At 37.1% G+C, this 20,568-nt stretch overlaps 1 protein-coding gene across 1 annotated transcript in view; it reads left to right on the forward strand.

The window, feature by feature from the left end:
- The window catches only part of DOCK2 (dedicator of cytokinesis 2), a 210,318-nt gene that overhangs the window by 6,764 nt on the left and 182,986 nt on the right, over positions 1 to 20,568 (forward strand). The window contains exons 2-14 of the mRNA XM_026858304.1: positions 4,246 to 4,329; positions 7,199 to 7,239; positions 9,858 to 9,913; positions 10,074 to 10,170; positions 10,569 to 10,717; positions 12,686 to 12,821; positions 14,981 to 15,135; positions 15,783 to 15,864; positions 16,329 to 16,464; positions 16,894 to 16,969; positions 17,934 to 18,010; positions 18,378 to 18,503; positions 19,340 to 19,464. Coding sequence (XP_026714105.1) covers positions 4,246 to 4,329; positions 7,199 to 7,239; positions 9,858 to 9,913; positions 10,074 to 10,170; positions 10,569 to 10,717; positions 12,686 to 12,821; positions 14,981 to 15,135; positions 15,783 to 15,864; positions 16,329 to 16,464; positions 16,894 to 16,969; positions 17,934 to 18,010; positions 18,378 to 18,503; positions 19,340 to 19,464 — 1,340 coding nt within the window. The remainder of the gene's footprint in view (positions 1 to 4,245; positions 4,330 to 7,198; positions 7,240 to 9,857; positions 9,914 to 10,073; positions 10,171 to 10,568; positions 10,718 to 12,685; positions 12,822 to 14,980; positions 15,136 to 15,782; positions 15,865 to 16,328; positions 16,465 to 16,893; positions 16,970 to 17,933; positions 18,011 to 18,377; positions 18,504 to 19,339; positions 19,465 to 20,568) is intronic.

Below are 20,568 nucleotides of genomic sequence, written 5' to 3' on the forward strand. Positions count from 1 at the left end.
ATGAAGTGCAGCCCCCGAACCCAATGGACTGTTCTGTCTGCTTGGGAAACAACAGCAGTTTTGTGAATTATAGCTCATGGCAAGAGACGAACCAAAGTAAGATGAAGACAGAGCTGGGGAAGTCACCTCTTTATCCACAGTCTTTCATTGTGCATAGAAAGAAAGAAAAAGCCTAATTAAATACTCTGTTCTTTATAAAGACTGCTAAGAGAAATGACTGTGCTACTATTTTCTACATAGAGGTGAAGAGTCAGAAACAATACCTTCATGTACCTAGTCGGGTACGTTAGAACTTCCTGGTTCTTATACTGGCTTTATTGTGTTTAAGAATGAGAAGGAGCAGCTCAGGTCAGCTAAACCTTTCAGCTGGCTCCAAGGTTAAGCATGTGAAGAAATCTGTATTCAATTAATTTGAATTCAGTAAATTAAACTAACCCACCTTGAGCTTTGGTACATGTCTCTGACCTGTGAAATGCTCATTAGAAAGGTGTACATGTCATGTTCCTTGTAGCACAACTGCTCTGTGAGATTTAAGGGGAGATACTTAACTCAGAATACTGGAACAGAAATTTTATAGGTATATATTTCTTTCCAGCACTCAAGAAATTCCTGTTAGGTCTGCATAACATTTTCACATGAGGTTATATATATATATATATATATATATATTCAACAGCAAACACACATATCTATCTAGTGGGGGGAATATGCATATCATATCTGACAGCTCTGGCTTTGATAGATCTATAGGAATTAAATGGAAACAGAAATTTTCTTCGGCATTCATACTCATTTTTTGCTACTGGGATGTCTACTGGTAGATGTCTTCACTTTTGCTCTGGGTGGCTGAATGTGTGAGGAGTAATAGCAGAATTAGACACACAAGTTTCTTAGAGTCAACTGTATTTACAGCATGTATTGTGTGGCTGAACAAGAATGGATTTTCTGGGATACTTCAGGGGAATGCTGGGAGTCACTTCCATCTTTCTGAGGTACAATTCAAAGTCCACTTGTGCTTGAGCAGTGTGGAAATCTTTCATATTAGCAGTTTGACCTGGTATTTTTTAGGCTTGCTTTCTGAAGCACTGTTGTTGTGGTGTGCTGGCTTTTAGCTCATCTCCTGAGGGAACCAAAACAAACACCTGAAATCTAAGGGGCTTTTCCAATGGGTTTTTATTTGTTTATTGTCTGTGTGTCCTGCTATAAAATTACCACTGACGTTACAATGAGTTCTAAGAAGAAAGTTTCTATTCTTTGCTGATCTGGGGGAGGGGGTTTGCTAACTGTATTCCCAATGAACTGTTAAGTCCATATGTAGGAACCCTGCCTTAAGGCTGGAGCTCCTGGGCAGGCTCCACTGTTCTGTGAGAATCCAACAGCATCTGTGTACAGATACACTACGGATGGCAGCGCCTTAGCCTGGTGCTGCTGGGGAGGGCATATGCCATCCAAATCTCTCCCACTAATCTTATTGTCATGACATTAGTTGCTCCTGAGGTCAGTAATCGTGACTGGGATTTAGAATGAATGCTGGGGTCTTTAAACAAGCCACCTTCCGTGCCTTGAGGATACTGTCTCACTTTGCATTTATGGCTGGGATAGAGGATGGGAGGGGAGTGGTAGAAAGTTCTTCAGGCTGATTTGAAGGGGCCTTTATTTCTACTGCCTGGAGAGTTTATTTGTTTTTTAAAAAACCCAATCTGCAATGAGTATCCTACCAAAAAAACGTTAAGTCCATAAAATTTTTATATACAGGTCCATGCAGGTTTTTCAGATACTGTTTTGGAAGAGCAAAATAAATGAAATATGTATTTGTGCACACAAAACCACACACATACAACCCCAAAGATCTCAACAGAGGCAGGAGGAAATGGAGCCCTCCTCTTGGCTGGTGAAGTCTGAGGTGATACAACAGAAGAGGGTCACAGTTTAATGTAAGGGAAATTATATTAGTTACAGTTGACAGGAGATATAATTGAACACAATAGTCAAACTTTCATTCACAGTTAATAATTCAAAAATTAGCAGAGGGAATAGTTAAGCTGTCAGGTATTTAAATAATACATCTGGATGTAGCTGATGGTATTAGGTTTGTTTATAGAGTTTTTTGCAATGATATATGGGACATAATTATTATCATAAAAAGTCTGGATAGGCCTATAGCTTAAAACTTTGTAAACGAACTTGTTAAACCCATCCTACCAGACAATCAAGATTATACAGTAAAATCTCTCACATTGTTTCCACTTACTCATTTAGAAAAGTCTTAGTTCAGATAGCCACTTCCTTTGTCAGTTTGTTACTGCACTTTTCAATCTATTAATTGCTCTTAAATGAAGAGTTTAAGAGAACAAAACCAATATGCAATGTGAACATATGACTCAGTAATTTGTGTCTATATTTTGAGACAAATACAACTGCAAGTAAAGCAGTGTGTATTTTGAAATATAATGTATATGCTAATTAACAATAATCTTAATATGTATGGACATTTCAGGAAAAGTGAGAGAACACCCCTACTCTTCCCCCCACCAAACACTCTGGTGGAAAACTCTCTTAAAACATCACAATAACTCAGGATGGTTGTTTGCCATCTTCCACTTCTGACATCTGTGTAAAGACTAATGAAATGAAGCCAGTCAGAACATAACTACACATCTACTATATACATCTACTCCTTAAATTTGATTCTGTTTGAGCTAAGGCAGTTCTCTCAGCATCACTGAGGAAGTGTCTTCAAGATTCTCTTGAAAAAATCGCTAAATCTGGACAGCAGAGCCTCATATCAAAGTTATTTTCTTTCTTACTTTTTTCTCCCTCATGTTTAATGATTCAAGCCCTGCTCTACCCAATCAGGAAGAACTGGTGGGAAGGACTCTTCATGACTACAAAAATAAGAACTTATTTTTGGTCCAACAAGGCTTTTAATTAAACCTGAAATTTCTCCTAATTTCTGTTCCAGAAATACAATGAATACAGTGATGTCAAAAGAAAAAAACAAACAAAATTTCTGGAACACTTAAAGTGAAGAGGATGAATCTATTTTGGGCTACATTCCTACCTTAGGCATTTTCATGAAAGGTGCTTTCATCTGAGATTGTAAACATAATTTGAAGTAAAATTTATAAGTAAAACATGTCATTAGTATATATTTTGGCCTAGCAGAGATGAATATCCTGCTTTAAGAGCCTGGAGTGGGGATCAAAAGGGATGCAGGAATATACTAAAGGTAGGCTCAGCTTTCCAGATCAGTTTCCCCCTAGTCCAAAATGCTGCAAGTTTGGATGCTCTGTATGTGTGCTTGGATTGGGACACTGTCACGAGAAAAGGAAGAAAACTGCTGACTAAAATCTTTACTGCACAACAGAGGTCATGTTTAGTAGTTAGTGTCCTGTTCCTACTTGTACAGTTTAATTGTGGTTTCAGGCTTACATATTTCAATCAGTTTCCCTGTGTGATACTAGCTTCAGTAGCCTCTTCTACTCTGTAATGCTGTTGTAAAAGTCTATAACTAAGCTCAAGAAGAAAAAAATATACAGAAACAAATGCTTATTGTAGCAGCCCACATCCTGTAGCCCTAGAACTTAAAAACTAGTAAAGAAGCTGGTTTTCTTGAATTCTCTCTGAAACTTAGCTGTTTCTTAACCACATATAGATAAGCACCTGATTAGAAGACTTAAATTCCACTGCTCCTGTGTTCTATTCGGAGTGGTTAAATACAGAAAATTATGAAACTTGCTACTTTTTCCATATGAAACACAGTTTCACGTTAAGATGAAGCATCTAAACCCAGGAAAGACTTCGGTAAATTTGGTTTTCAATATGAATCTCTGTGCCCCTTCTCGACAGTGTAGCCATATATTTCTGTAAACTGTGCACTTCAATTCTTAGTCCAGTAGACTAACAATTCTCCAGCACGATGAGCGTGTGTATATTGAAGACCTGCATTAAATAAGTGCTCTTAAATCTTGTGCAGAGCAGTTGTTATGAATAGTTTGCTTTCATGCATAGGCTGTGTTTTTTTAAGTTATATTCAGCACTGGCGTTTTTCAACACCTTTGCATTTTCACAAGAAAAGAGATTATGTAATGGTAACAGATGAATCTTAACAGAATTATGGTTCTGTTTCTTTATTCTAATGTATTTAACCTAGCACCAGAAGCTTAATAGCTGCGTGTGTTTTTCAGTTTAACTGTAGTGTACAGCAGTATTTAAAAAAAATATTTTCATCCTTTAATTTTTCAGCTATCTACAATTTCAAAGGCACAGGAATATCACAATTACCTCTACAGATTGGTGACGTGGTCCATATCTTGGAGTCCTGTGAAGGTACGTTGATTGCCTTCGGGCTATAGGTTTCTCTGTGTGAATAACTCAATCTTTTACTTCACAGCAATTCTTTGTGTTACATTAGTTGTCTAATGCTCTGATTTGTATTGGTGGTAGTGTTCTATTTTTGAGGAGGAACCTGTTCATTTTTAGACAGCCAAAATCAGAACAGTCACAGTACATGTGGGTTTTTTGGGAAGTCATTACCAAATGAGGAAGTCATCAAGGTGAATGCAGAGTTTGTGAAATTCATGCCAGCTTGATGGAAGTTACATTAGATTTGATTGAAATTTTAATGGAGTATGTTTTTGCCTCTATATTAAATATATGTTGCTAGGAGATATTCAGCATGCTAATCATCCTACAGTGTAAGATGGAAATCTAGTATGTTAAAGTAGTCTGTAGGGGAGCATGATCGTTTTCAGAAATGTTTCTATCTAACTTGCTGAACATGCTAAACAGCAGAAGTTCAAGCCAAGTTATACATGAGATAGACAATATGCTGATCCAAACTTATGTAGTTGGTATGTGGAGATCTGTGACCAACTGGCATAAGCTTAAAATCAGTACAAGCAGTGGAACAATAAGTGAACATGAAATTCTGTATATTTGTGAAGCTGAATTAATTGTTGATACTGTTGATACTGATTAATGTATTCCTCCATACTGATTTTATCTGCATCTTCACAATCTTACTGAGTTCTCTCCCAAGTCTGCAAGAGCTACTTGACTTTTTATTAGTATAAAGCATCAAGGGTGCAATTATTACTAATACTTCAACAGTTACATATCTCCAAATGTCATTTAATAGCTCTTTATTTTCAATCTGCAGTGATGTTCTTGACTGGGTAAGAGTTTAAAAAAAATTATCAAGTGCTTCACCCTTACAAAATGTTTTGTAAAATTATCTTCTTCAACCTACTTCCACTGTCTGTCAGCTGTAGCTTATTAACAGTACTTATGTTAAAGAGAAAGGCCAACTGCTGCATTACGCAGTTACAGAGGCAGCGCAGTGTTGAAAGACACTTTGGATGTTGTGGTCATAAGGCTGCAAAGAATCTGAAGCTGTTTGAGCCCAGCCCATTCCGTAGAGGTCTAGCTTGTTTTGCATAGAAACAACAAAGTATTTGAGAGAAGAGCATCTGACAAACCACTCAGTAACTTGCAGTGTTTAGTTGTTTTTTTTTTCTTCTTCTATTTGTAAGAGAAATTCAGTATCTCTAAACATCAGTGAAAATATCATTGTTACTCATTAGACTATTTGGCAACAGATGCACCTCTCAAAAGTCATGAGTTATGATTTATGTCCTCTCCTAAAAAATGAAAGGTCTGCATAATTCTTCAAGCCTCCACTCTAAATATTTTGCATAAGAAAAATTATACTGGCAAACCAGAAACCTCCTCATCCCATCTCTGTTAAATGCAGAAACAGCATTTCAGGTTTCTGACTCCTGTGGTACATCGGTTGTCATGTTGTCAGCCCAGCCTAGCAAGTTGAATGGTGATCTTATGGGGGTTATTTTTTCTCTAAAAGTATTTTCTGAATCCTCTGCCCTTCACATACTAGCTCATAGCTTGCTTTATGAAATAAGTTTGTCAGTGAAGAAGTGGAATCTTTTGTATTGTGCAAGTGAGGAAGTTCATCTTTTATCAGATATCGTAAAAATATACTGCCAGCTGCAGCTGAAGAGTAACAAACAGTAACAGGTTTTTTTCTGTGTGCGTTTATGTGCTATTTTTGTTTGTTTTGCATGCACAAAATATATGCACAGAACATACATGTGCATTCATAGCAAATGGGATGAAATAGATTTTAGACGCTTGGTTGTAAACTGGAGACTATGTGCAAATAATTCAGTTTTAGAAGTAAGTTGGAATTTCATTGTTATGAAGATACTGGGAAAAAATCCCAGTGCTGAAAAACCTGAAAAACATCTGTCCTGAGTCTTTTTTTGAGGTCAGCGATTCTCCTGTGACTTTTCACATTGCCTTTCTGACAGTGTTGTTTGGGTTTGGGATTGGGGTTTTTTAATGCTTTGGTTGGCTGAAATACCTGTGCTGTGTTAGAAAGGGTGAGAGAGAAAAGGTGGTAGGGAAGAGATAATAGCTGTTCATGAAATGATAGTCAGAAATAAAATGCTTTCTTTGGGGTGAAATAAAAGAAATATTCCGCAGAGTTGACTACGGTTGCTATGCAGGTAATGTTTCGTGATGGAATGTGTGCGCAGTGAACATGGCTTTTGCTGCAATTAGCAAGGTTGAACTCTTCCTTTTAAGTTCTAAGTAGAAGTTTCTGGTAACTTAACTGTGACATAGAGGGAACAAAAGCTGAATTAGTATTTTAATTGCCACTACTGCCATACTGCACTCCCTTCTTTCAGACAGGGTTTCCAGTTATGAATGGAGCAGGAGCCCCATAATAGCCCTTTGTTTTCTTGAGGTTCGAACTTGAACTTTACAGTAGGAAGCTGCTTGAGTCCAAAACCTATAATTCCTCACGGCAGAAAGATGGCTTACTCTTCTGACATTCAAGGAAGTTGGAAATAACATGTACTGTATTGGGTTGATACTACATCTAGAACACAATCAGAAGTGCTTCACGAGCTGTCCAGTATCATGAGTGATCTTGGTTGAGAGACACATATATGTGTGTGTGTATTATATATTACATTACAGAACAGCTTATCCTAACTTTTTTTATGTGAGTATGTTCACATAAGTGATATTCACTTTCAGCTATGTATTTTTGAAGTAACTATTAACCTTAAGCTAGATAGTTCTTACATGAAGCGAAACCCATTATTTTATTATATCCTTTTTTTTTACATATATGTTCTGTCGTACTAAGTGCACTCTTTCTTCCTTTCAGATTGGTACAAGGGTTATCTACTAAGACATAAAGGATTAGAGGTAAGATCACACCATTCCTCTAAGATAGTTTTTAAGATATCAACCCAATATATGGGTTTTTCAGTATCTCTTATCATATAGTCCTACTCCAGTCTCTGAAGTCAGCGATCTCCATTCTCTTTCCTTTCAAGATGAATAAAATGATCAGCATTTGTCCTGGACAATGTTGGTAAATATTAGAAGTGAGGGCTGGGAGAAGCAGACCAATGAAGAAAAAAATTGCTGTGCCTTCAGGTTAATTGACTGATGAAGACACTATTTGAAACAACTTTTTGAGTTAATTTATAGCTAGATGTATCCGGTTCTTCACATTTTTCCTAAAGATTCTAAAGGCTACATTCAATGTGAACAACTCCTATGAGGCTTAAATATATTGCTAATGTACAAAAATCATATTAATAAAAAAAAAGTCATTGTTCTTATACCTAAAGATGGAAAGCCACATATGATTTTTTTTTTTTTTTTTAATCGTGGGTATGATGACTTTAGGGAGCAGTAATGCAAAGGCATTTGAAGTTAGCAACTCATGCCTATATTACAGTAAAAATGTTTGGTGGAAGTTGCTTCTCTGTAGCCTGGAAAACGAATGTGTAAAACCTTCACAGTCACTTAAAAAGGGATATCTGGGGAGCAGAGGGACAGTTGTTGGCAGAGAATATGCCATCAGAAAAAAATCAGAACAGTCTTGTCTATTTCTCCTTTTTATTTTGTGTTCAGTGGATTGTAGGTATTAGCAATAACTTGCATTATCTTAGAGCAACTGATTTGTGTCTAGTTTCAAACTGTATGTAATAGTAAGATATTTTAGTTTCCTTTTGGAAGTATTAGATGCTTGATTTACTATTTCACTTCATTGCTCAATGACTGCACATCCTAAAAGACAGAGGAATTAATAATTATTTGTGGATAATTATGGATAATTGTTTTCTCCAGGCTTCTACCTGTTGTTTCTCATGTTCTATGAGCTCCAATACAAGTGTGTAGTACATCTTATTTGCTTGCTTCCATTTCTAGCTCATCACAGATGAGGTGGAAGCCAGGCTAGTGGCAAGGTAGTTCACCATAAGTTCTTGATACAGCATAGTATTCCAGTGGAAGCTACCCGAAGTAGTTACTATCAGCACTGATCTGCAGTAACTGAGGGTGGATATGAGAGAACAGCTAACTATCCTCCCATCCTGTCCAGCGCTATAACTGTGTTTTAAATACTCATTTGGCAACTCTTTTGGCTCAAAATGCTATTGCTGTTTATTCTTTAAAATTTCAATTTTAATTTCTTAAAATATAGTCCAAAATTAAAGGGGAAAATATTTACCAGAACTAACCACTTTCTTTTAACTAATTCTTAGTATTGTTAAAGGTTTCATCAAGATCAATGTGCATAACATGTTTGAAGTAGTATTAATTTCATATACTAAGTTTTCACTAATTTTACTTTATTAATTGGACCTTCTTCTTTACTTTGCTTCTTCATGGACTCTTTTGAACTTAAATCTTAATGAAAAATTGGGGAAGTGATAAGGCATGATTGTATTTTAACATCCAGAAAATAGTTATAAAAGCTGAAATCTAATTGAGGGAAAGATTTTTGTAAAGTACCACATATGGATTTCAGTTATTGAACAGAGAAGAATCCAAGAAGAACCTAGCTTTATTACCAAGACTAGATTTGCTAGTTAATGTAAGGATTGTCATAGATAGGTTGAAAGTCAAACATTCCATTAGGATGACCTAACACATTTCAGCTGCTGTAGAGCAAGAACACATCATATTAGATCATTTTGTTTGGTGACCATTTGTTTTCTACACAGGTCAATTAAAAATAAATGTTGAGAATGTAATGAAATCTGGTGCCTCCTTTGATACACCTACATCTTGCTGGGCATCTTGCTGCACGGCCTTAAGTAGTAGAAAATGAGACCAGAACCTCAATTGCAATGGTGCCACGAATACCTAGGAGGGCTTTACTGAGTGTTTTCATGGCTTTACTAAGCATCTCCCTTCTTTGTGCATTATGACAGATCATTCTTTTTTCTTAAAGCAATTCTAGTTTATGCACAGTGTTCTCTGCTTCTATGCCTCCAAGTAAACCTTGAGTTTACTATCCATGTCAGTAGCCTTTTTGCTATTCATCCTGAGTGATTTCCTTTCACTAGATGCAGTGATCCTGTATCAGCATTTCTCCTTTGATAATCAAGATGATCTCTAAATTAGACTGCATTCTTTTTCCGAAAATGAGAAATGTATGGGCTCATGAAGAGAGAGAATATTTCTTTAATGTATTTACACTGCGTGTACTGTTTTCTGTGGGAGTAGATGGGGGACAGGGGTGTAAGATGGTGTTTCTTATAAAGAAGTATAATTCTCTGCATTTTATGTTTGCAGAAAAGGATATGACTAAACTTCTATAGTTTGTCTGGCAAACAAATGCATCTAGCTGGACAGAAAACTAGATAGGTAGCAAGTAATTTGGAGATTACAGTTTATGTTCATAGTCATAGTTCTATGAAGAAAATTTAGAAGTGGGTTTTGGAAAGCTCTCATTTGTTACTTTAAAGTTCTTGGAGAATAAGAGCGGATTGTGTTGCTTTGTCATTTTTTTTTTTTTTATTCAACAGGGAATATTTCCTAAATCTTTCATCCACATCAAGGAAGTTACTATTGAAAAGAAAAGGTATTGAATTTAACTGTTTCATTACATCAAGGATCTTGACTGCTAAAGAATGAGTTTTAAGGCATTTATATGCCTTAAACACAGCAGCTATAATATAAACCCATGAAACTCAGATAATTTTTTTCATTTTCATTGTGTTAAATTTTCTTTTCTTTCCTAGACATTTGGAAAATATAATACCTGCTGAAATTCCTTTAGTTCAAGAAGTTACAACTACCCTCTGGGAATGGGGAAGCATATGGAAACAGCTCTATGTGGTATGACATATTTGGATGCTGCATGTGATCTGTTGGTCCTACTTATGAATATTGAGGCCTTGTTCAAATTAGTGTATTTTCTTAGGTGCAAGGCAGAATCTTGGAGGATTTAAGAATTACTTCCTGTCATCACTTCTTAGCTGATTACCATTTTCTTCAATGCCTTTAAATCAAAAGGCTGACTTACTACTAAGGAGTGGTATAGTGTCATGCCTTTAGTTTGAGTATCCTGTACATGATAAACTTGTGGGGTGAGGAAGGAAGCCAGGCTCAGTACTTTGCCTTATTCTTGCTCCTACAAGCATTTAGCATTAAATACGACACATCCTTTAATTGTCAAGACCAATGTTACACTTCAACTTGAAGTGTGAAACCTATTGCTTTTTTTCATACCTTAGACAAATAAGAAAGAGCAGTTCCAGCAGGTGCAGTCTATGATGTATGACTTAATGGAGTGGCGGTCACAGCTTCTGTCCGGGACTTTGCCAAAAGATGAGCTCAAAGAACTCAAACAGAAAGTCACTTCCAGAATTGATTATGGTAACAAGTAAGTGGCCTCTGTTGCTTCTGAGAAACATGATTTATTGTAAAGCACCTAGCTAGAACAGAGATGATGATAGTTTTTCTGTTTGCAGTTTGTAACTCATTAAGGTGAGATGTAGACATACTGAATCTTCCTCTTCAAAATTCTCTCTGTTATTCCTATGGTAATAGTAGATACCATGTTGAGGCTTCTCATAGCAAATCAGTTTTTCAAAATATTAATTAATTATAGATATATGAACTTGTCAATTGTACAGATTTGAGGTCAGATAACTGGCCTTTATATACCTACAACATCAGTGTACTTGGACCCAGAACTTGTCCATCCTTCACAAACACAGCCACCTCTAGCAGTGTTATGCTACCACTTCAGAAGTAGTCCTGAGACACCTTAGTGTGGTGGATGAATAGCAAAAGTCTGAAGTGTGCAGAGCTTTTGCTAAGGGCACCACACCACACCCTAACCCCTCTAACTTATTAGGGAATTTCCAGGCAGAACTCTGGTTCTAGTAATAGAAGTGAAACTACCAGGGATAGAATAGCTATTTGACAAAAGGCCTTGTTTGCTTGTTGCTAGTGAAAGGTCAGTGCAACACAATACATTTTTGGTAACGTGGTGTTCCACTATTTGATAAAGGGGGAGAGAGCTTGTTAAAGAAATCCTGACAGTACTGGCTTTACAGGCATTGGAATCTGCTCATAAACTGTACTTAGCTATTGCAAGTGACTGTGGTTATTGTGGCCTGAAAGCCAATATGCAACTCAAAGTCTTCCGTTTACCTGCGGCTAGACATAAACACTGACCATGGGATGTTATAAATCTCTTGTTCACTGTGATTTGGATGCACAGATTTCTGGTAAATTGTGTTCTTACAGAACAGGCCATGGGAATACACATATCCTTCTACACTATGTGGAGCTGAGTGGTCACTCCAAGACAGATGCTACTTTGGAATGCTCCAGTCAAAGCAGCCTAGCTGTGATTGAGGCAACACTAACATTTCTTTGCTTTCAGACTTCTGCTTTCACAGTCTTTTCTTCTTTCCAAAGTATGAGACAGTAAGGTCCTTCCTTTAGAGGAGCAGGGGTGGAGGCGATGTTTAACATGGTTTGAGATTGTATAGAGAAGTGCAAGCTGGATAGTATTTGCAAGTGCCTGAAAGTGTGGGGTTGAGTTATGTGTGAAGGAAACTTGCCGAACTGTGGAGAAGAGTGACTGAGTGGGTCATTGTTGGAGAGGAGGTTGAACATCAAATGAGGAGAGGTTGTGGATAACCACGTAAGATGATGATGACGGTTTGCAGTCTGACACAGATTGTTTCAAACAACATTAACAGGGCCATAAGAGCAGCCAGTACATATTAGAAATTGTGAAAGGTGCAGTCTGGCATGCAGTAGACCAATTTTAGAGGGGGCAGGAGGAGTGAGATACTGGATAGGCAAGATAGGGTATCTTTTGGCTGAGGTGACACCATGACACTGTGGGCAAAAATATGTAGGATGTATGGAGGTGAGACTCAAGTTTTGAACACTGAGGAAAAATAGAGTGGAAGGAAAAAAGGCATAATTTGTATGAGAGTTAAGTAACAGGACTAGGAGAATAAGAAAGCAACATAAAAGCAGAAGGTAACAGGAAAAACCTACACATCTTGATTACAAAGGTTATATGTTAAAAAGCAAGAGATGAAGACTGCTTGAAGTCATTGAACATGGTGAATTTATTTTGTGAAAGGCATTTAAATGCTTTGGCGACATTACTATAAATTCCTAAAATGGATCATTTTACCATACAACAGCTTGAAAAGAAAATCGTGCAGATTAGTTAAATATTTCTTCAATAAAATACTGTTACATGTATTTAAACTTACTTTATTGCTTTAAAACTTGAAGCAGCTCCTTGTGCATTAGATTTCTAAGTTTTATTTTTACAGAATGAAATAACCCTGCTGTTATGCTCTTTGTATGTTTACAGGATACTTGAGCTAGATCTAATAGTTAGAGATGAAGATGGAAATATCTTGGATCCAGATAAAACCAGTGTCATCAGCCTATTTCATGCACATGAAGAAGCAACTAATAAAATCACTGAGCGAATTAAGGAGGAAATGGTAGGAATAACTGGTCGAACTTAATGTTCCCTTTGCTAAAATCAAAATTAAAAACCAGTACAAGGGTTGCAGGATGTAACCTTCTGCCCTAAAAGTCAGTGGAAACTTTTGTCTCACTGAACTAAGAGTAGATTCACATTCATGTGTTATAAATACAGTTAAGCCTCAAATTGATTTAGGTGCATCTGTGCACTGGATTCAGGCTGTGGGCTAGGCTGAAAGCCTGTGTTTAAAGCTAGTTCTAAATCCGTTCTTGGCTTTCTAAATAGAAACATGTCTCTTCATTCCATCTGTGAGCCACTCAATAGGCTGATTCATATAGTGAATACTTAAATACTTGGAGTTCAGGCTGCAGGCTCTGACTAACCGAAGCTCTTTTTTGGAAGATCTTGTGACATTAGTTGTTTGTGATGTGTTGCTTCTTGTCAGTCTGATGAAGTTGAAGAATTTAAGCTCACTAAAGAGCAACTCAGCATAATCTTGTGGACACTAGAAGTTAGCATGCATAAGCAAAGCTGATGAGTGCATAACTTTCATCTTTTAAAATGCACAGCAGGTGATTACACTTCTTTGACCTTTTTCTATATTAAGTCTGTTCAGGGACTGGTTAAGATACATGGGTGCTTTTCTTCGTTCATGAGAAAATAAACAGTAATAAAGCAAGTAAAACACTTGACAAAAAAAATTTGGGCTGTCATGACATTTCAATAATGCCTGTGACAAATCACTGGAAAACACATTGAGAGTTGGTCTCATCAGTGTTGCTAAATAAATCTTGCTTCCCATTAACTGACAAGATAAGGAAAGTTAAACTTGAGAGTCTGCAACAGGCTGCTGATTTGTTTTAAAAACCGAGGCAAACAGTGGATAAGAAGAGCTTTAAAGCCATCAAATATTAAGTAGCTGTTTCCAGGTGGTAAAAATGGGATGTAGATAGAAATTAGGAGCCTATTTTCGAGTTGGTGAATGTGCTCAGCTGTGTCCTAATCTCAGTATGTTATTTGTCTCCTTCAGAGAGGTGTATTTTGCTTTGCTAGTGTTCCTAGCACACTGAAACCCCATTACAATGCAGATAGTAAGACTTCTGCTATATCCTACTGGGTTCAAAAATCATCTCTTTCAGACTTGTAGGCTTGCCTCTGTAGTGACAGATTGATACTTTCTCTTCTCTTTAAAAATGTGACAAAGTTTCACCCCTTATATAATTGCCCAGTGGCTGATGAAGTGGTCTAAAATATGTAAGTCAATAGAATCATCGAATATCTCAGATTGGAAGGTACCCATAAGGATCACTGAGTCCAACTCCTTGCTCTCTTCTCCTAAAGGGGTTTAAGCTCTTACATCATAGCAAAACCAGTCAAATCTTTTAGGCACATTTTTTTTTAACCAAAATCTTAGTAAAGGACTTAAGAATAGTTCTGCTAAAAGCAACCTGGTTTTCTTGGGAGTTAAGGTTTTGAAGACATCCATATACAGTAGGAAAACAACCTGGCTTTCTTTTCCTGAATTAAAAGAAATGTAAGGTTTTCAAGAAAGTCACATTTCTGAAGGTGAAGGAGAATGGAAGAGAAACAGCTTAACTATTGTGTTCCTTGAAAATATTAATAGAACAAAGCAATTCCTGTTCCATTTCTAAAAGGGGATCCCTACTTGGAAAGGATAGTGTGCTTAGAAACCCAGGCCAAGGAAGTTCTTACTCAGTAAAAGTTTGCTAAGTACTACAAAAGATGTTCAAGGTCTCTCTGTCATCAGCTTTTTTTATTATTTGCACATGGAAGTAGATCCCTAATCTGGGTGCGCTGTTATGATGAACCCAGTCCGAGATTTTAATCTCCTTGCATACAGTGAAGGCTCTGGAGAGGAAGGTGGGATCTACCATATCTATGTCACTTCTGCACCTTCTAACCTGCTAACTTTCTAGCTTCATAGTAGAAAAGGAAGCTGATACACGGGTGAAGTGTGAAATGTTTGCATTATTAAGCAATGTCTTTCAGAGGAATATACAGGGCAATGCTTATTTGCTGAAACAAGTATTTTTATCCAAATTTTCTACAATTTTTCAAGATCAACTGTTACATATGAGAAAAACTGAAGCTGCTTGTAGTATCTCACCATTCTAATTCATGGATCTATCTAATGATTTTCCTTCTTCTGAGTAGTCAAAGGATCAACCAGATTATGCATCATACTCCAGAATGTCTTCATCCCCCACCCACAGCCTGTATGTCTTTGTGCGGAATTTTGTTTGCCGAATTGGAGAGGATGCAGAACTCTTTATGTCACTATATGATCCACAGAAATTAACAATTATAAGGTAAGCATTCTCTTCTTTTTATTGCAAAAGAGTAGCGAAAGGATCTAGCCAAAATTAACTAAAATAGTTGCCAACATGCTAATTAATGCAGAGAATATATAAACAAAAAGAAGAAAACAAAAAGGGAAGCAAAGTGTGCATGAATCTAGTTGTTGGTGGCTACTAAAGAATTCTAGGGTAAGGGATTCTAAATATTTTGATAGGTAATCTTGAATTGAACATTTCAGAGTTCTGAAGAAGCCTGAGACCACTTCAAAGTTAAGAGATTATTATTGATGGGGAATGGTGCAGTGTCTGGAGTAAAGTGCTGAAATGGGGAAGGGGACAAAATGGGGATAACTTATAAATTCAAAGATAGATTAAGATCCTCTTGAGTATTCCTGTCAGACTGATGATGAAGTTTCCCCCCTGAAAAGTGCCATTCTGTCTTCTGTTCAAGTTATTTTTCAAAACTTACTGATGGTATTTTGCATTACATTCTTCTTGGCCTTTTAATCTGGTATTGAAGTTAAACAATCACCACAGACTATTGTGACAATCATCACAGTCTGTGATGCAAGCTTTGTTATGTACTGTGGTTTTCAATGTACTGTGGAAGGGAAGAATTTAAAAATCACATGACAATAAGATATTTATCTTCAAAACAGTGAGAACTACTTGGTGAGATGGGGGAGTAGAGGCTTTCCAAAGGAAATTGATATGCTCAACAATCTTAAAGTAGTGTTCACAGTAAGTGTTTTCCAGTATATTTTACTTTGTATTTGCAAATTAGATTGTCTCTTCTCTGTGGTCACTACCAGAACTCTCGAAGGTTGAGCAAGATGAAGGAGGAAGCAGAAGTAATCACAGAAAGAGAAGAAGATGACCAGTCATTAAGTGCTTTAAGGCAGTGACGATGCTTCAATGTCCTTTCTTCAAATCAATTGGTTGCCTCATAAATTTACTGCTGAGTTGATATTTTTTTACCTGCCGTACCTCTTGATTGCTACTATTCTCTCTATTTATCTCACCTTATATTCAAACACTGAACTGTCAGGTTTTTCCTCCTTTCTGTGGGCTCAGTTGGGGGTTTTGTTTAGGTTTTTTTCCCCATTGATTACTGAGGCTCAATTTATTATTGGAGGTCCTTTTTAAATTTCACAACTTGGTTCTTCCCCAAGTAATATTTCAATTCTTTTTTGTTTGTATCTTAGGATCTTGGAAATAAAGACCTTAGCAGAGACAAAATTTATTTAGTTTGTCAGATAGTCCGAGTTGGAAGGATGGATCTCAAAGACAGTAACTCAAAGAAATACACACAAGGACTAAGGCGTCCTTTTGGAGTGGCAGGTAACTGATGTCTCCTGTGCTATACCTGAAGCAGGGCCCCAGTGATAATTGCCAACCCTGGACTGTAGAATTTCTACCAAGACATGTCAGAATACAAAATAGCTATATCAATCATCTTCCATATTTAATTTTTTAAGTCCATAAAGACTGCTCCTACATTAGGATTTTAGTTCTGCAGGATTAGACCCAAACTAATTTGAAGTAATTCTCCCTTTACACAACATCGTGTTTGTAATGTGGACTTTGCACTAAGTGTTCTGCCCCACAACTCTACCCCTGTTAGGCTACACTGAGGCTACACTCACTGGCTAGTGAGGAGTTTATATTTACCTTGATGCACAAGAATATAGATGCGCAGTATTCATAGATAAGAAGAAATATTTTGCAATTCTGCTATATGTTTTGGTGATTTTTCTTTTCCTCTTCTAGTTATGGACATTACAGATATCATAAAAGGAAAAGCTGAAAGTGATGAAGAAAAACAGCATTTCATTCCCTTTCACCCGTAAGATAGTCATAGATTATCTTTTTTTGTATGCAAAAAAATATTTCTGCATCTCTTTGGCTGTAAAAATCTGTGAAATGTGTCAAGAAAAAGTAATTTTTCCTTTAAATAATTTTACATTGCAATGGTGCTAATTATTTAAATATCACTTTAAAAGGCATTTAAGACTTGATAGGGGTTACATAGCATGTTAAATGAATGTACATTTCTATGAATGTGCTCCTTCAGACGGTTGATACCATGTCCCATTGAACAAAACCCCAAGTCTAAAAAGTTATATGATAGATTCTGTTTTGAATTTGAGAAAAATCTGAGTGAAAACTGGGTTTCAGTTAAGTAGCAGCTGAGTTGTCACACATTAACTATCTTCAAAAGAAATGCCAGACCGGCTGCCTAAAAATGTGATACTTGCAGTTCAAGTGTGGAGATGCAAATATTCACTGGAAACATGTTTGTGTATTCTACATAGCACCGCTGTTATGTACTATGGAGAATGAATTTAATGCTGAAAGACACAGGTATCACACACTAGTTTATTATTTCACTTGTTTACAATATGATTCAACACGTTATGTGAGAATTCATTTCTAATTTCAAAAGTAGCTGAAAGCTTTGAAGTTCATTCATTTGTCAAGCTGTTTAGCAGGGAAAGTGGACTGGACTGGCATGCTGGTTAATGCATTCATGGTGTGCATACCTACAAAATTATAAGCTTTCAATTTGTTGGTCTGTCACAAAACGCCATTTCTACAGTTGTTAACTGATTTTTTTTTCACTTTGGTATACACATAAGCTTAACGTGAGTGGTCTGTAATTTGGAGTGAGAGATAATGAAATTACTGAACGTATCATAATAAGGTCAAGTACTGCAAAGAGGGCTGAGGCTGTTTGTCATCTGTGTTCTGAGTGGTGTTTGATAAATTTAGCACTTCATTCCTAGTAGACATTGTTGTTTCTCCCGCAGGGTAGTGGCAGAGAATGACTTTTTACACAGTCTCCTAAGCAAAGTCACTGCATCAAAAGGAGACAGTGGTGGACAAGGTAGAGTTTTAAGTTGTTATTTTTGTTTTTAAAAGTAACAAGGTATTTTTGTGGAACTTCATATTATATTGTTTACATTTAAGAGAAAGGCTTTTACATTAGAGCTGTAGAACCACCATGGAGGTGGGTCAACTTTTGAAGCTGGAATTGAAGAATCATGAGTTTGTTGCAGAATCTTAGAGGCTAATTAGTAGCTACAGTTTTTGATTATAGAGCTTTTAGTTTCAGCTGAAGGAAGTGGGGGAAGTGAATTCTTATTGCTATTTTGGTGGGTAGAAGAGGCAATCATTTAAAGAGATTTCTTTTTTTTTTTTTTTTTTTCCCGTTAGCATAAATCTAATTATTTTTTTTTTCCCCCTCTTAATAGGTGTCTGGGTAACTGTGAAAATGCTTGTTGGAGATGTGATTCAAACTAGAAAGGACTATCCACATCTTGTAGACAGAACCACAGTTGTTGCTAGAAAACTAGGATTTCCTGAAATAATCATGCCAGGTAGGAGGTGCTTTGTTCTGTGATAGGAATGGATTTTTTTTCATTCCCTAGGTTAATGAGCATCAGCTGCAGCCTTATTTACTTAATTCTGTAATGGGTAACTCAGAGGCTCTTTAGAATTCACTCTTCACGGTAAGTTTTGTTCCAATATTAGAGATTTATATAAAATAGCTAATTCCTTGGAAAATATTTTCTAGTACTTAAACAGAAAAAATAAAATCAAGACACTGTGGGATAATCCCAGCTCCTTGTACATAGTCTTCTTGTCTTCGAAGTAGATTATGGTGGATGCTTACTTGAATTTTAAAATAACTTTATTCTTATTGTAACATCACTGTCTGTTATTAATAATAAATGTATGCATTTACAATCACTTGATTTTTTTTTTTACTTATAATATTTTCCAAGTAAAGTTACTCACTGTCTGCAGTGCTCCTTTTTGAAAAAAGAAATGTAATCCCCCGTCCCCCCTGCCTTCAAGTCCAATCTCGATATTAATTTGTTCACAGGAGCATATTAAAACATGAAGCTCCCTCTAGAAAGAGCTGTGTACTTGAGGAAAATGCAGTAGAGGCATCACCTGTCACCTCACCAGCAGGTGTCAGTGCTGGACGAGAATTGCTTCAAGTCACACTGAGGACTCCTATTTGGTTCGTTTCACATCACATAGTAGTATCAGTTTAGCTGAGAAGAGCAGACCTGAAAACTTAAGTTCAGATAGAAAATATGTTTTTATCTGTTTCACTGCACAAAAAGAGGTACTCTTGTGAAGTTCAGTTGACCCTATGCTCTCACACCATTTTGACTGTGTTCTGACCTTTCGATTTCTTTTTTAGGAGATATAAGAAATGACATTTATATTACATTGCTGTATGGAGATTTTGACAAATACAATAAAACAACTCAGAGAAATGTGGAAGTGATAATGTGTGTCTGTGATGAAGAAGGAAAGGTTATGGCAGTAAGTTTTCTTTTTTTCTGTATGATGTAGAAACATGAGTTGCATTTTAGAAGTAAGCCTTAAACGTACACATTTTTATAAAACACCGTTGTATAAAAACTTGCAGTTAGGGAACTTGTGTCATCATATGACAGGGTGTGACTGGTAAGTTTTATGTTTAAAGTGATGTATCTAATAAAGTCCTATAAATGTCTTGCAAAAAACTGTAACAAGAAATAACATTGAACGACCTATTTTAGCTGTGACAGGGAAAAAATGCTGTTTCTTATAATTACTGTGTTCTTACTCTAGGGTTTCTCTTGTGGAAATTCCCATAGGAATGCAATTTGCACATTAAAACATTAGAAGTACATTTCTGTTACATAACAAACCCTCGGTTTGTGCCAGGAAAACAGTGTCATTTTCCCTTGAATGAAGTTCATAGCACGTAATCAAATTAGTGGCAAGAGGAGTGTGGACGCTGTACACGTGCACCATAAATATTTACGGCATCTCTTTGTTATTCTATTTCTACTTTAAGGTGGTTTTGTCTTTCTTGTAGGGCTTTTTAACACCAGTTCAGTATTTGGGGGTGATTTCTGGCCTTTCATTTTCTGAGCTTTATGGTGCTCGCTAAATCAGCGCAGTGGTCATGAGGGTGAATAATGACGACAGTTCTGGAGATAAAGATGGACTAACTCACTGTGGCTCTTGACTCGCTGAAATGGGCTTACGAACTACAATAATGCTTGACCTAAACCATCACTTTAAGGCTCCACTGTTCAGAGGCTTGGGAAGCGCAGCATCTTGATATTAACACCTCCTCTCCGTTGGTGCTTTCGTTGTCGGTTGATTTTGAATGACACCATACCCAAATTCAAAACTGCTCGTTAAGGCCCGGTCTCGGCGCTGCATGACCCGTGCTGGTCCCGACCCTGCCGCTCTCACGGCGTGTCTCGGGCCCCCAAGGCCCCAGGCAGGGCTGCGCAGGGCCCTGGGGCGGCCGGTTCCCCGGGGACGGCCTTGCCTCAGCTCCGCCATGGCCGCGCAGGCCGCCCGGCGGCTTTAGGAGGGCGCGGAGGAGCGCGCTGGCCCGCCCGGCCCCGCCCGCGCTGTGCAGGCGCC

The sequence above is a fragment of the Athene cunicularia genome (genome assembly GCF_003259725.1).
Source record: "Athene cunicularia isolate RWA chromosome 13 unlocalized genomic scaffold, athCun1 chr13_part1, whole genome shotgun sequence".
NCBI classification, from domain to species: domain Eukaryota; kingdom Metazoa; phylum Chordata; class Aves; order Strigiformes; family Strigidae; genus Athene; species Athene cunicularia.